Source organism: Gracilinanus agilis, chromosome 1 (genome assembly GCF_016433145.1).
Source record: "Gracilinanus agilis isolate LMUSP501 chromosome 1, AgileGrace, whole genome shotgun sequence".
Lineage (NCBI taxonomy): Eukaryota > Metazoa > Chordata > Mammalia > Didelphimorphia > Didelphidae > Gracilinanus > Gracilinanus agilis.
The window spans coordinates 19,540,416-19,555,727 of record NC_058130.1 but is presented as its reverse complement, the minus strand read 5'-3'; the positions used below and the strand labels follow the sequence as shown (position 1 = coordinate 19,555,727).

The window sequence follows — 15,312 nt, the reverse complement described above, 5'->3', positions numbered from 1 at the left end:
AGAAATAGCCTCATTTTCCCCATGAAATATGGAAATTTCCAATACAGCTTTTCCATGAAATGACCTCTTAGCTGAGAAGATGGGACCAGGAGAAGTATGAGAGGTTTGAGAAGAGTCTGGAAAAACTGTGGTGGTGGGTGGGACAGGAAGTCACCAAGCAAGATGTAAAAGAGTTGTCCTACTGCAGTGAGAGTCAGATTATTTAACCTAAATTTGTCATAGACTCAGTCAACATGGTTTCCTGATTTTTCCCAGCATCATTCAACAGCAGGTAAGTAGCCATGAAAGCAGCAGATACTGAGACCAATTGAACGCTAAGGCTTGGACCAGGTGAGATCTTTGATAGCACGCAGGGTCAGGTTACTTGAGTTAAGGGGGGAGAATACAGATGAGTTGATTTCCCCAACAGGCAGGGGAAAGAACGGAGAAGTCAAGGGATTTGGATGTTTATATGAGAACAAAAAACTATTTTTGCTTTCATGAAACTTAAAATTGTAAACAGTCTCTATATCTCCCTGTATTACTTCCTCGGCAGAGGTTGACATCCCAGTCAGTTTGTACCGTTAAGTGTTTGGAACATAAGCAAACTGAAAACCTTATTGTTACTTTTCCGTCTTAGGCTGCTAAAAGTGGCCAGGTTTAGTGCCTCAACTTCGGAGGGTGGCAGAACATATAAAACCAATTTTTATTCAGCCTTTACTATGGCCATTAGGACATTTCCACTTGAGTAAATGGTACCTGGCAGTGAAACATGCTTAAATTCTACCTTATACTTATTAAATGTTGGTTAAGATATTAAAAAAAATAAGTGACATTTTTGTTTTTCTGAAATAGGCCACATTCAGATAATTGATCATTTGCATTTTTAAGATTTTGGTGTGCATCTTTCACATATCTAACAACTGTTCTCCTAGGCCTGGTTGCAGCATGCTTGAGATCTGGGACTCGGAAGACCCTGAAAATGCCAAAAGACCTTCCCTATGTCGCCTCCTCATTAAGGATGGCCGGCCCTACTTCACCTCTATGTACCAAAATAGCATATACAAAGTCCTCAGAGTGAACTAGGGAGGGTGTGGACTCAGCCAGAGCCTGTGGATGATGGATGTCAGCAATGGTCATTGGTCTGCTCCCTGGCAGTGGTCTCATTTGAAAAAAATCACAAAATGCTATTGGAAGTGTTTTTAAGAAAGAAAACATTTTTATTCAATCATTTAATTCATGCTGATTAAAGGTAAATAATTCATTTTTCACATTGCAGAGTCAGCCTTTGTTATATAAAAACTAATTTGTGACATAAAACTTATGTGAGTGGTTAGATGTTCACATGCTATTTTAACAAATATTCATCTTAAAATGTTTCAGGATAGCCTTCTCTAAGAAAGAACAAAGACTAAATCGAGAGTGTAAGTTCTTTTTTAACCAAATAAATTGCTTTGGATTTTCTTAAATAAAATAAAACATTTTATGTTTCATTGCGAACTCTAGGGGACCAGCACAGCAATAGTGCATGATGTGATTTGGTATTTCCATGGTGATTGATTACTGTTCCTGATCACATGTGCGTTACCTCTGGGAGGAACTGAATTTTTGCAACTACATTTCTGTGAAGTTTGGTTTTTTTTTTAAAGTAACCAAGAAGAATCTTAAATAGATTTGAACAAGTTTTCATCATTTGAGTTAGTTTTTCAAACACCACTATTCACATTAAAGTGAATCTCTTCAAACATCTTTGAATAGTTATAGATGTTAAGATGAAGAGTTTATAGCTTATAATGAAAAATTATACATAGGTTCTTAGTATTTTCCCCCCATTGATACCCAAGTAGACTTGAAGCATGACTAAAATGGGGTGGGGTGGGGTAGGAAACACAAATTATCAGAAAAGGAAAAAAGAAGAAACAACAAAATTCACCAAGTGGTTTTTTCTTTTTGCTTAAACTTCTGCATCTTCAATGTGGCAAAAAGGTGGTGGTTTTACTATGACTGTAGCTTGTTAGTACATCATATCTTCCCCTTCTCATTTCATAGTATTCATTTATATTTGATTTCCAATGGAAGTACAACTTTATAATTCTATTCCTCACACACTCAACCCCCCCCCCCCCATACCCTAGTTTAAGCAGCCTTTAGGCCTTTAAATCATAAAATTGTTAAATACTCTTTTCATTCCCCTCAGCTGCTTGTTAAATTGTATTGCATTACATGTAGATATGTACCCCATCTTCTAATTCTTACTTATTTTTCTTTTTGAACAATATTCTCTGCCCCAAACACTTTTAATGGTAATAAGATATAATTCTGTAGATGAATAAGTAGGAAGAATAACAAATATTTTGTTGGCTTCCCTGTATAGGAATGCTTCAAGTTGGGTAGCTAGAATTCTCACACCATATTAAAGAGGGCCATAGAAGAAGCTCTACACTTTAGCTAGCTAACATTTTAAAGCAAATCTTCTGGCTTTAGTGCAATGGCAGGGCAGAGGACGAAAGGAATCTCATCTTCGTGTTTAGTTTTTGAAAGAACATTTTCCATAATCTTCCCATAGAAAACTAGATGAGTCAAAGCATTTGAAAGATAAAGAACATTTTAAAAGAAATCATTACCATTCAGGAAAGGATGAAATGATGTATTTGCAAGACTGTAATTTGTAAATGGATTTTGTATCAGTTATTTTATGCATTATATATGTTGAATAAAAAGAAGCCTGAAATTTCAATATGTTGTCCCCATTTTTCTCTTCTTCCCCTGACTGATGGAGCAAAGCTTTATGGCAAGAGCCTGAGCTCATGGTCAGACTGAGCAGAGGATTTTGAAGGCCAGGGAGACTTGGACATGTTTTAAGGACATAGAAAAGGAACTAGTTAGTAGGGAAAGGTGGAGGATTTGTTATTTGTTGTAGAAGTGAGGCAAACGATGCTAAAAGGTCTGAGAGAAGTGACTTTTCTACTTGAATCTGCCTATTAACATCTTCAGGGTCCAAGTTAAAAGCTTCCTCTTCAATGAAGCCTTCCAGATTCTCCCAACTGTGAATGATCTTTCTTTCCTGGGACCCTATATACCATTTTTGAAGACGTGGGAATATATGGGAATATTGCACATATTATTTTGCACAGTTCATGTATTGATTGGTTTTAAGGGGTGTGTAAATGGAATTAGCTCATCCTCATTCATTGTTAAGACTCTAGCCATCAGAAATAGTCATCCCACCCAACTTAGTGGGGAGGAGATTACTTACCCACACGTGACAATAAGTAACAAATCAAGAACAAGGGACTGCCCTTTGGGCAGTCCAAAACAGTGTTGAGGCTGCCATTCCTCTGCTTGAAATTAGAGGTGGATGCAGGAAGGGATGGAAGCTGCTGTCTTTCAAATATGCTGGTAACTTCCTGGGAAGGCAGTTGGCACTTTGAACTTGGGTGCTGGAGGATCTCTGCTGAGACCTCAGGTGGCTTCCTTCTGAATTGTCACGTGGGTGAGTTAGACTGACTTCACTCACCTCCCTTGGTGTTTCTGGAGGCTCTCACCTGGTCCGGACCTCTGTTGGTCCGGACCAGAGTTTCTATTTCCCTACCTTCTACCTTCCTAATTGTAAATAAACTTCTATAAAAGCCATACTGACTTGGGTCTATTTTAAATATGGAATGGAGCTAATCTGATTCCTGGCAAACATCATACCTTAAATATCTAAATTCCCCTCTTACAGGAGGTGGAAAGAACAATTGCTGGCACTAGTCTCCGTGGCTCGGGAGTGGGGGTTCAGGAGAGGGGTGGCCTGGCCATGGCACTCAATAGGACCACTCAGAGAGAGGAGCAGATTGTCAACAATACTATGTTGAAAGCCGTTAGATGTAAAGAACCAATTGGAGAAATAGGGTCAAATTTAGGGCCTGTTATCTGGATTCCCTATGTGACCAATCCAGGCTGAGGTAGTCTTTGTGTTTGGTCCTGGTCACCTGAGCCCTGAAAAGCTCTGGTACCAGCAGGTAGATTAATCCAAAAACAACTTGACCCCTCCAAGAGGCTATTAGGAGTCATTTAGAGAAACAGAGTCTGTAATAGATGTTTTATCTGGATCCCATTACAAAATCATCAGCAAGTGAAACTGTGTATGATTTTTCTGCACTGCATGTCAGATGCAGATAGAATGGACCATCTAAGGTAAAAATCTGAGGCTCCTCTTTTGACTCATTTTTAGATCCCCACATTTTCTCAATATTCTTATTGGAAAGCTTTGAGTCCTTAACCAGACCAGCAGCTACTGAGTTAACAATTCCTCTCCTTGACAATTTCTCTCCTTGATAATTCAGAAGCCTGAAACCTAAAAATTATATTACTTAGATAAGGACTGGAGCCGGACAATTTAGTCCAGACTATCTGACCAGGTGCAGATCTGTAAATCAAGGCAGAATGCAATTAGTAAACATCTCCATGAAATTTATTTCTGCTTCCAGAATTATCCCCTACTAATTGGTGGTTGGAATTGGGCCCTTGTCCTTGCACCCATATCTCTTTTTTAGGCTTTAATGAATTGTGTATGATTTGTAACCCCTTCACAGCTGTGATTCTTTCTTTGTGTTCTTTGTTTGAAGCCAGTATAAAATAAAGTCCAAAATCCCATAGCGTTGGATCAGCATGGGCTAACCTCTAATTCGGCTGTTCTCAGTTTCTTTTTCCTGTCTTAGCAATCCGACGCCGTAAAACGCCACTCAGGACCCCTACCATATAGAGCTGGTCCTCTATAATACTAGATAATAGAACTCTAATGATCTATGATCAAGTGGAGCTCTCCTTCAGTGGCATGGATCATATGACAGATCCCTTCAAAGGAAGCAAGAAAGGCAGCCTCTTAACTCCTTACAGGGTTATTTTTCTGTCCAAGGGGAGTCATTCATGATGCCATTTTACCTAATGAAGGACTACGAGATCAAGCAGCCTGTGTTTGGTGCAGATTACATCAGGGGAACAGTGAAGGCAGGAGCAGGAGGTAGCTGGGAAAGATCAGCTATTTATAAATTGACCTTTGCAGCAGGAGGTTCCATTGAGTTTGGGCAGCGAATGCTGCAGGTGACCTCCCAAGCTTCCAGAGGTGAAGTCCCCAGTGGAGCTTACGGATATTCTTACATGCCCATTGGAGCCTATGCTTTTCCCATGCCAGCTGCCAATGGAAAGTACCCAAACCCTCCAAGCTATCCCCATGCTCCACCTCCACCTGAGTTTTATCCATGACCTCCTATGATGGATGGAGCTTTGGGTACATGCAGCCCCCACCACCTCCATATCCTAGGCCCATGGAGCCACCTGTTACAAGTGGCCTGATGTACCATCTCTTCCTGCAGCTGAAGCAAAAGTTGCCAAAGCTTCTGCCAGCACCTACTATAACCCTGTTCATCCCCATAATATCTACCTGCCTAGGCACCAGCCCCCACCACCTCCATACTAGCCCCCAGAGGACAAGAAAACTCCAGTCTCCTCATCACTCACCTGGTCCCTTATTCCCCCAGAGCTGTTTGGATTTGGTGGAGAGGCTCTTTTCAGACCTGACCTTTCCCTCTAGACCTGTGTGTAGTTAGCACTAACATGGAGAGAAAGACAGTAGCCTGGGAGAGTTCCAGCTGGCCTAGAGACACTGATACCTCTCCTCCACCTTCATCAATGGGACTTTCCACTGGAGTCGCCATTTCCAACTTACTCTTATTGCATTAACACAGCATTCCATAAAGGAGGGATGGTTTCTGTCCAGCTTCTCATCTTCTCCCCAGAACTCTTTATTTTTTAATTTTTCACTCATTTTGAACTATACTTGTGGCTCCTCCCAGCTCAGATCAGCAGAGTTATCGATCTCCCAACCCTGGGAAGTTAGCTTGAACTCATGGTCCAAAGGTCCCCTTCCAGTTCCGATCCACATTCCATCACCTCTCTCCAGCCTCGAAGCCCAGTCCGAGTTTCCAGTGTGACCATGAGATTGGGCAGTGGCTAGCCCTCAAGAGTCCCATCTTTTCCATTCCTCTCCCTTTGGGGTATCACACCTGTTCAGACTTCCCTGGTTTTTCATATCCCCACCACTTTGTTATGGTTTTTGATCATGAGCCTGTGATACCCAGGGTGGATTGGGGGTTGGGTGGGGGAGGGAGAAAAAGGGAAGCCTGCTCAGCTGGGGAGAAAACATATAAATGGTTGCTTGGCTTTGCTCCCTTGTATTCCTAACTTGTGCTTTTAGAGGGTCTTGGGATTCTTCCTGTGCTCTGTGGGCTGCCTAGGCCCAGAGCTGAAGATTGCACAGCCTTTCCCACCCTCCTTAGGGCTCCTCCATAGGTGAACATCAAGTGTCCTGGGGGTGTGGCTTAGTGTCATCACTCCCAATTCAGTTCTCATCTCTTCTCTTTAAGCTTCATGCACCTGATTGGTGACTCTCCCCTGGATGCACTAACTTCCTTTGATTTCCTCTTACTGGCTAGAGTATGAGAAGATTTTTATTTAAAGAGAACTCTCTATTTATTTGAACAAAAATCCAGTTTATATATATATATATATATATTGTGTTAGTTAAAATCACCTGGGGTTCTATTTGGAAGGATTGAACCTCAATATAGTGTTTGACAAACTTCTGTGGACCTGTGGGGGTCCTTAAAACTACATTTCCCGTCGTCCAACGGGTTTCATGGGTTTCCGGTTTTGGATGACATATTCAAGGTGAGGGACTGTTTGAAATTAGGGGGAAGTGACTTGGAGCTTCCTCTTTAGTTACCTGAGCTCGAGGAGAGAGGAAGGTAAATGGCGGAGGTGAGGTTGGAATAGGTTTTTCTTACAGGCGCGTGGTCAGTTTATCTCTATCAGCATGGCTTTTTTCTCTCTCTCTCTCTCTCTTTTTTTTTTTTTTTTTTTTTTTTACCCTTGTACTTCGGTGTATTGTCTCATAGGTGGAAGATTGGTAAGGGTGGGCCATGGGGGTCAAGTGACTTGCCCAGGGTCACACAGCTGGGAAGTGCCTGAGGCCGAATTTGAACCTAGGACCTCCTGTCTCTAGGCCTGACTCTCACTCCACTGAGCTACCCAGCTGCCCGTCGAGCATGGCTTTTATTAAAATACTATTCTCCCTTTTGATTTCGGCCTTCATCATTTTTAATCATAACAATATATATATATATATTAACCCTTAACTTCTGCGTGTTGGCTCCAAGGCAGAAGAGTGGTAAGGGTGGGCAATGGGGGTCAAGTGACTTGCCCAGGGTCACAGGGCTGGGAAATGTCTGAGGCCAGATTCGAACCTAGGACCTCCGTCTCTAGGCCTGACACTCAATCCACTGAGCTACCCAGCTGCCCCCTCCAGTTAATATATTAATGTAAAATAAACCCTCTTGCACCTTGATTTGTTTGCCAAAACTATGATGTAGTAGCAATAGCTTGACAAAAACATAACAAAAGAAAACAAAAGCAATTACTGAGAGGCAGCTGGAGAATGGGGAAGGGGATAGGAGTCAATGCACCTCTAGAAGAGTTAGCCTTGGCAAGGACAAGAATCCACTTTCTTTGTCAGAGACTGAAGGGGATGGGAGAGAGCAGGAGAACTTTTCAAGGACTTTGAAGACTGAGGATGACAGAAAAAGGAGCTCCTATTGAATGGGCTCAATTTTTTATGTAAAGGCAGGCAAGGTCTTGGATTATTCTACAATTTTGTAAAATAATTCCCTTTCCTGAGATTGCTGATAAGGAGCTGGGTGGGGGAGGGTGGGGGGAGGCTTGGAATGGAAAGGTTTGAAATAGCTTCCCTAGGCAGGGAGAAAAGGAAGCAATTAGGAATAAAAAGACTCCCTTATTATGATGGAGGCCCTCTGAAGTAGAGTAATATGAATTTTCACTGTCATCTGTGTGCAGGAGAGAGTGAGAAGATAAATTGGGCAGAGAGACCGAGGAAGAGGCTTTTACAGTGATTTGGACAAAAGTTTCTGCCTTCCAGAATTAGGCGGTGGCTAGACATGCAGAAATGGAAAAGACCAGCAGATAGACTCCACAAGACCTGGCAAGTGATTGGTTCTTAAGAGCTGATAACGGCTGATGATTAGTAAAATAATCCAAGACCTTGCCTACCTTTACTTAATGATCACAATGGCTAGAGGGCTGGGCATGGCGGCAGGAAGGGCAGAGTTCCACTGAGACCCCAAGCTCTCCCTTACTAGGTAACCTGGGAAAGTCCCAGTCATCCCTGTTTGCATCAATATCCTTATCTGTCAAATGAGGATTATTATAGCCAGCAGCCACCTCCCTGAGCTGTGAAGAGTAGGCGAGTCTCCAGCAGAAAGCGACCCTCACCCTAACCCTAACCCTAACCCTAACCCTAACCCTAACCCTAACCCTAACCCTAACCCTAACTGTAGAAATGCTGGCCATTGTTTTTCCTGGAGATAATGAACCCCAGTGACAGGGAAGTTCATGGAAGGAATGAGCTTGAGGAGAAAGATGATGCGAGCCCCTCCGGCCTCCCTGCAGGTGGATCCACGGAATGCCCGCCGGGAGGGTGGGGTGCGGAACCTCGGAGGACGCCTAGGGGCAGAGGCTGGTCTAGGGTAGAGCAGAATAGCTGGATCTCCCGCGTCTAGACGGGTAATCATGGATGGAGATGGAGTTATCCTGGGATAGTTCAGGCCACGGAGCTCGCTCTGGGCTTGCTTCTATCTTCTCTCTCATCCTTTTCTTTCTTGCTTTTTAGGCGAAGGACATTCCTGGAGAAGTCAGGAAACAAGCCGCCAGCCCCCCTCCCTATGGACGTAGTTCGTGCTGGGATGGGCCAGACCGGAAGCAGCAGGGAGTCCCGGAGAGGTAGCCTCACCGGTCCGCCAGCCCTGCGGCATTCATTGGTGGGGCAGAGCCTTGGCAGACATTGCATTCTGGCCGCCCCGCAGGTTCCGGAGCTCCTGCACTTCACGTTAGTCCCAGAGGGGCGTCCAGCTAATTCTAAAATGAAGAGAAACACCTAAAAGGGAGAACCAAGTTTCAAAAGTTTATTTGCAAATTGTGAGCGCCATCTGCTGGCCACCCGACACTACGGCATCCTCTGCACTCAGAACCCCTTAAAAAAGAAAAAAAAGAAAAAAAAGAAAAGAGGGAGAGGCTCCTTTGGGCACTGATTCAGTAGGGAAGAAGACAGGATCTCACGTGACGCACTCAAGTGCCTTCAGGGGAGATAGTGGTGCTGGAGCTTGTGATCCTGTAGCCCAGGATGCGCAGCACAAAGCAATAGATAAATGTATAACATCACTGGGTCCCGGCTATCTAAAAATAAGGCTGGCTTGCATTATTAGCCAGAGACTGTTGGTTCTCTGACTTGGGCTGTCATTTTTTTTAATCGATTTAATTGATTTTTTTTATTCCTAGGCTCTAGACCTCTAATAAGGTTCTGAGATAATTGGTTTTAAGGCAGAAGAGCAGTAAGGACTAGGCAATGGGTTTAAGTGACTTGTCCAGGGTCACACATCTAGGAAGTGTCTGAGGCTATATTTGAACTCAGGACTTCCCATTTCCAGGCTTGGCTATCGACTGAGCCACTTAGCAGCCTCCCAGCTCCTTTTTTTTTTAATTTATTTTAAAAATTTTCCGTGGTTAGATGATTTTTGTCTCCTTCCCCACTCCCGGAGTTGACAAACAATTTCACTGGGTTCCCAGCTCCCTTTTTATAGAAAAGGGAAGTAAGGTCTGGTGAAGTGAAGTGACTTGGTTAAGGACACATGGCCTGATGAGATTGGCCAATAAGTCACCACCATCAAGTACTTTGAGAGATAAAGATCCCCATTAGCATGTTTTTCTGGCTAAGATCTTGGAAATGGCTATTAACCTAGGAGGCACGTTCAGCTGTATGCCTGTGACAGCCTTTATGAGTCCCAGAAGCACTTGCATTCTTAAAGATGGCTTGGCTGTGTCTGATGACCTTAGTGGTAAATTGATATTTGCGAGATGCTTTCTCTCCCCACATCAGTTCAAATGAAAGGAAATTGGGAAGGTGGTTTCCGTTCTACCCTTCCTTCCTGAAAAGGCCCATTAAATAAAAGGCCCTTTTTTGTTCAGGCCATGCAGGCCTCAGTTACATGCAAAGGGATCATCCCACAAGGAAGTCCAAAAAAGCTGATTGTTAAATTTTCGCTGTGAGTGCATATATCTCAGAAACTGGCAAGTGCTACAAATTGGGGCTTGATTCGTTGTTTTATTGATTACTTAAATTTAAGAAATGATGGAGAAAATGTAAATTATGTAGATTCAGCTTAAAAGCATGTCATGCACATATCCCTCTCCCCCCCCCCCCAGAATGTTGGTTGTTAAACGTTTTCCAGTACACATTTAGGTTTAACTATTTAGGAAATTGGTCAAATTTAGGAGGACACTAAGGACCCTTGTACCTCTAAACCAGAGGATAAGAAGAGAGGTGGAGCCCATCAAGAGTGTCCTCGTCTCAGGCTTCCAGGCTAATATGGCAGAAGAGTAGTAGCAAGGGGCTCTTTCTCCTCACCACCAACTGATGTGAAAAGCCTCAAAAAAGACAAGGAGTAGAATCAGATGATCAAAAGGGAATCTACTGCAGGGTGCTGACTCAAAGGTAGGCAAGATTTGGACATTCCCATGCTAAAAGGGTATAAAATTACTCATACTAAAGCACGAATTGATCACCCTCCCATAATACACCTACCACACCAGAGTCAGAGCAAGTACAATTGCTAGGTTCTTAGGGGAGGAGAGGCTGACTGAGGACATGTACCCCTGAGAGCAGCAAGACTTACAACCCCAGAAGGCTGAGAAACATGGAGTTTGGGTGCAGAGACAGAGCACAGAGGGGCTGCCCACAACAGATGCAGAGACTGGAAAATTAGCCTCAAGGCAAAGTCACTGAAGCTTAATACACAGAGAGCTGCCTACCCTCCTCACACAGACTCCTAGGTGGGAAGGGAACCTAGTAATGGCCAGCAACACCCAAGAAATACAATCTATAATGACCAAAAAAAAGAAAAAAGAAAAAGCCTTTGACTCTCAGTGATTTTTACTTAGAGAAACAACAAACTTCAGAGGAGATAGCAGAAGATGACAAACAAGTAAACACATCCAAACTTTCCCCAAAAAATGGAAATTGGTCACAAGCTCCCCAAGAAATCAGGCTGGAATTTGAGAACCAAGTTAAAAAGATAGGAGAAACTTGGCAAGAAAAGTAGGAAATAGTTCAAAAAGAAAATAACAGTTTAAGAGATAGAATATCCCACTTAGAAAATGAAGTCCAGAAATCAAATGAAATGATAAGCAAATTGAAGACCTACTGGAAGCCATGAAAAGCAGGATAGATCAGATTAAAAAGGAAAATCAAAAGATTATAGAGGAAAACCAGTCTTTAAAGACTAGAATTGGGCAAGTAGAAGCTAATGATCTCACAGGACAGCAAGAATTAATAAAGCAAAGTCAAAAGACTGACAAAATAGAAGGAAACATGAAATATCACACTGAGAAAATGATTGACCAGGAAAACCAGTCTAGAAGAGATCAATTGAGAATCATTGGTTTACCTGAAAACCCAGAAATGAATAGAATTCTTGACATCACACAACAAGAAATTATCCAAGAAAACTACCCTGCTGTTCTTGAACAAGAGGTCAAAATAGGCATTGAAAGAGCCCATAGATTACCCTCTACATTAAATCCTCAAAAGACCACCCTAAGGAATGTAACTGACAAATTCAAGAGCTTCGAAGCTAAGTGAGAAAATATTACAAGCAGCCACACAGAGACAATTCAGACAAGTAACACCAATCAGGATTACAAAGGTCTGGCAGCCTTTGCATTAAAGGACCACAAGACTTGGAATAGGATATTCAGAAAGGCAAGATAACTGGGTCTACAACAAGAATCACCTACCCATCAAAACTGACTATATACTTCCAGGAGAAAGTATGGACATTTAACAAAATAGAAGATTTCCAAGTATTTGTAAAGAAAAGACCAGAACTAAATGGAAAATTTAATATCCAACCACAAAAATCAAGAGAAACATGAAAAAGGAAATAAGAAAGAGGGGGGAAATTTTTTATGGGCTTCAGTAAGATAAAATTGTTTATATTTTTATATAGAAAAATAATATTTACAACTCTGAAAAACTGTATTCACTGTCATAGTATTTAGAAGAATTATCCATAGGTAGAAGTTGGGGTACCAAATGATTTAAGATAACATAATGAAGAAAAGGGGGAAGAATAGAAGACGGCACCAAGAGAAACTAGAAGGAATAAGAAAAATAGGAAAATTTATAATACATAAAGAGGCACATGGGAGAGGGAGGAGAATAGAATTATAAGGAGAGAAACAGAGTGCTAATAGGTAATACTTAAACCTTACTCTCAGTGGAATCAGTTCTGAGAGGGAAGAGCAGTTAGATCCATTGGTGTATCGATTTCTATCTTACCCTACAGGAAAGTTGAGAGGGAAAAACCAAGGTGGGGAGTGGGATGGGGAGTATACAAAGGGAGGGGAAGAGAGAAGGGAGGGAATTTAATAGACCGTAAAGGAAAATAAGAGGGTAATAAGAAGGGAGGGGGCAGGTAGGAAATTAAAATAAGGGTGGGGATTAGGGGCACTCTCAATGTGAATGGGATAAGCTCATCCATAAAATGGAAACGAATAGCAGAGTGGATTAGAAAGCAAAATCCTACCATATATTGCTGCAAGAAACATATATAAGGCAGGTGGACACACACAGAGTAAAGGTAAAAGGTTGGAGCAAAATCTATTCAGCATCAACTGAGAAAAAGAAGGCAGGAGTCACAATCATATCTGACAAAGCCAAAGTAAAAATAGATCTATTTAAAAGATATAGGGAAGGGGGCAGCTGGGTAGCTCAGTGGATTAAGAGTCAGGCCTAGAGAGGGGAGGTCCTAGGTTCAAACCCGGCCTCAGACACTTCCCAGCTGTGTGACCCTGGGCAAGTCACTTGACCCCCCATTGCCCACCCTTACCACTCTTCCACCTATAAGCCAATACACAGAAAAGTTAAGGGTTTTAAAAAAAGAGATAGAAAAGGTAATTACATCCTGATAAAAGATAGTATAGTCAATGAGGAAATATCAGTGATCAACATGTATACACCAAATGGTATAGCATCCAAATTTTTAATAGAGAAACTATTGGATCTTAAGGAAGAAATGGATAATAAAACTATACTAGTGGGAGACCTGAACCTACCTCAAACAGATCTAGATAAATCAAACCAAAAAATAAACAAGAAAGAGGTAAGAGTTGTGAATGAAATCTTAGAAAAAATGGAGTTAATAGATATATGGAGAAAAATAAATAGGAACAAAAAGGAATACACCTTCTTTTCAGCAGCACATGGGACATTCACAAAGATTGACCATGTATTAGGGCATAAAAACATGGCAAACAAATGCAAAAAAAAAAGCAGAAATAATAAATGCAACCTTTCCAGATCATAATGTCATAAAAATGATAATTAGCAAAGGTACATGGAGAGGCAAACCAAAAATGAATTGGAAGTTAAAGAATATGATTCTCCAAAATTGGTTAAAGAACAAATCTTAGAAACAATTAATAATTTCATTGAATAGAATGACAATAATGAGACATCTTACCAAAATCTATAGGATGCAGCCAAAGCAGTACTGGGGGGGGGGATTTATATCCTTGAGTGCATATATTAACAAATTAGGGAGGGCAGAGGTCATTGAATTGGGCCTGCAAATTAAAAAACTAGAAAGAGAACAAATTAAAAATCCCCAGATAATCACTAAATTAGAAATCCTAAAAATTAAAGGAGAAATTAATAAAATTGAAAGTAAAAGAACTATTGAATTAATAAAAAGGACTAGAAGCTGGTACTTTGAAAAAACAAATAAAATAGATAAAGTCTGGTTAATCTAATAAAAAAAAGGAAAGAAGAAAACCAAATGAGCAGTATCAAAGATGAAAAGGGACACATCACCTCTAATGAAGAGGAAATTAAGGCAATCATTAAAAATGATTTTGCCCAATTATATGGCAATAAATATAGCAATCTAGGTGATATGGATGAATATTTACAAAAATATAAATTGCTAGATTAACCGAAGAAATAGAATACTTAAATAAACCCATATCAGAAAAAGAAATTGAACAAGCAATCAGAGAACTCCCTAAGAAAAAATCACCAGGGCCTGATGGATTCACAAGTGAATTCTATCAAACATTCAAAGAACAACCAATCCCAATACCATACAAACTATTTGACATAATAAGCAAAGAAGGAGTACTACCAAATTCCTTTTATGACACAAATATGGTACTGATTCCAAAGCCAGGTTGATCAAAAACAGAGAAAGAAAACTACAGAGCAATCCCCTTAATGAATATAGATGCAAAAATCTTAAATAGAATACTAGCAAAAAGATTCCAGCAAGTGATCATGAGGGTTATTCATTATGATCAGGTGGGATTTATACCAGGAATGCAAGGTTGGTTCAACATTAGGAAAACCATCCACATAATTGACCATATCAACAGTCTAACAAACAAAAATCACATGATTATCTCAATAGATGCTGAAAAAGCCTTTGACAAAATACAGCATCCATTCCTACTGAAAACACTGAAAAGTATAGGAATAGAAGGACCTTTCCTAAAAATAATAAACAATATATACCTAAAACCATCAACAAGTATTATATGCAGGGGGCAGCTGGGTAGCTCAGTGGAGTGAGAGTCAGGCCTAGAGACAGGAGGTCCTAGGTTCAAACCCGGCCTCAGCCACTTCCCAGCTGTGTGACCCTGGGCAAGTCACTTGACCCCCATTGCCCACCCTTACCAATCTTCCACCTATGAGACAATACACTGAAGTACAAGGGTTTTAAAAAAAAGTAAAATAAAAATAAAAAAAAACAAGTATTATATGCAATGGGGATAAATTGGAAGCCTTTCCAATAAAATCAGAGTGAAACAAGGATGCCCATTATCACCTCTATTATTTAACATTGTACAAGAAACACTAGCAGTAGCAATTAGAGAAGAAAAAGAAGTTGAAGATATTAAAAGAGGCAATGAGGAGACCAAGCCATAAATCTTTGCAGATGATATGACAATCTACTTAAAGAATCCTACAGAATCAACTAATAAGCTAGTGGAAATAATCAACAACTTTAGCAAAGTTGCAGGATACAAAATGAACCCATATAAATCATCAGCATTTCTATATATCTCCAACACATTTCAGCAGCAAGAGTTAGAAAGAGAAATTCCACTTAAAATCACCCTAGACAATGTAAAATACACAGGAATCTATCTGCCAAGACAAACACAGGA

General features: G+C 40.9%; 1 protein-coding gene and 1 pseudogene across 1 annotated transcript in view; both read left to right on the top strand.

Moving 5' to 3' along the window:
* Nucleotides 1-1,065, top strand: part of LOC123230659 (probable C-mannosyltransferase DPY19L1) — a 210,899-nt gene extending 209,834 nt beyond the window's left edge. The window contains exon 22 of the mRNA XM_044656798.1: nt 915-1,065. Within this exon, the coding sequence (XP_044512733.1) occupies nt 915-1,065 (151 nt within the window). The remainder of the gene's footprint in view (nt 1-914) is intronic.
* Nucleotides 1,066-3,778: 2,713 nt separating this feature from the next.
* On the top strand, nt 3,779-5,554 carry LOC123246849 (annotated as a pseudogene).
* The last annotated feature ends 9,758 nt before the right edge of the window (nt 5,555-15,312 follow it).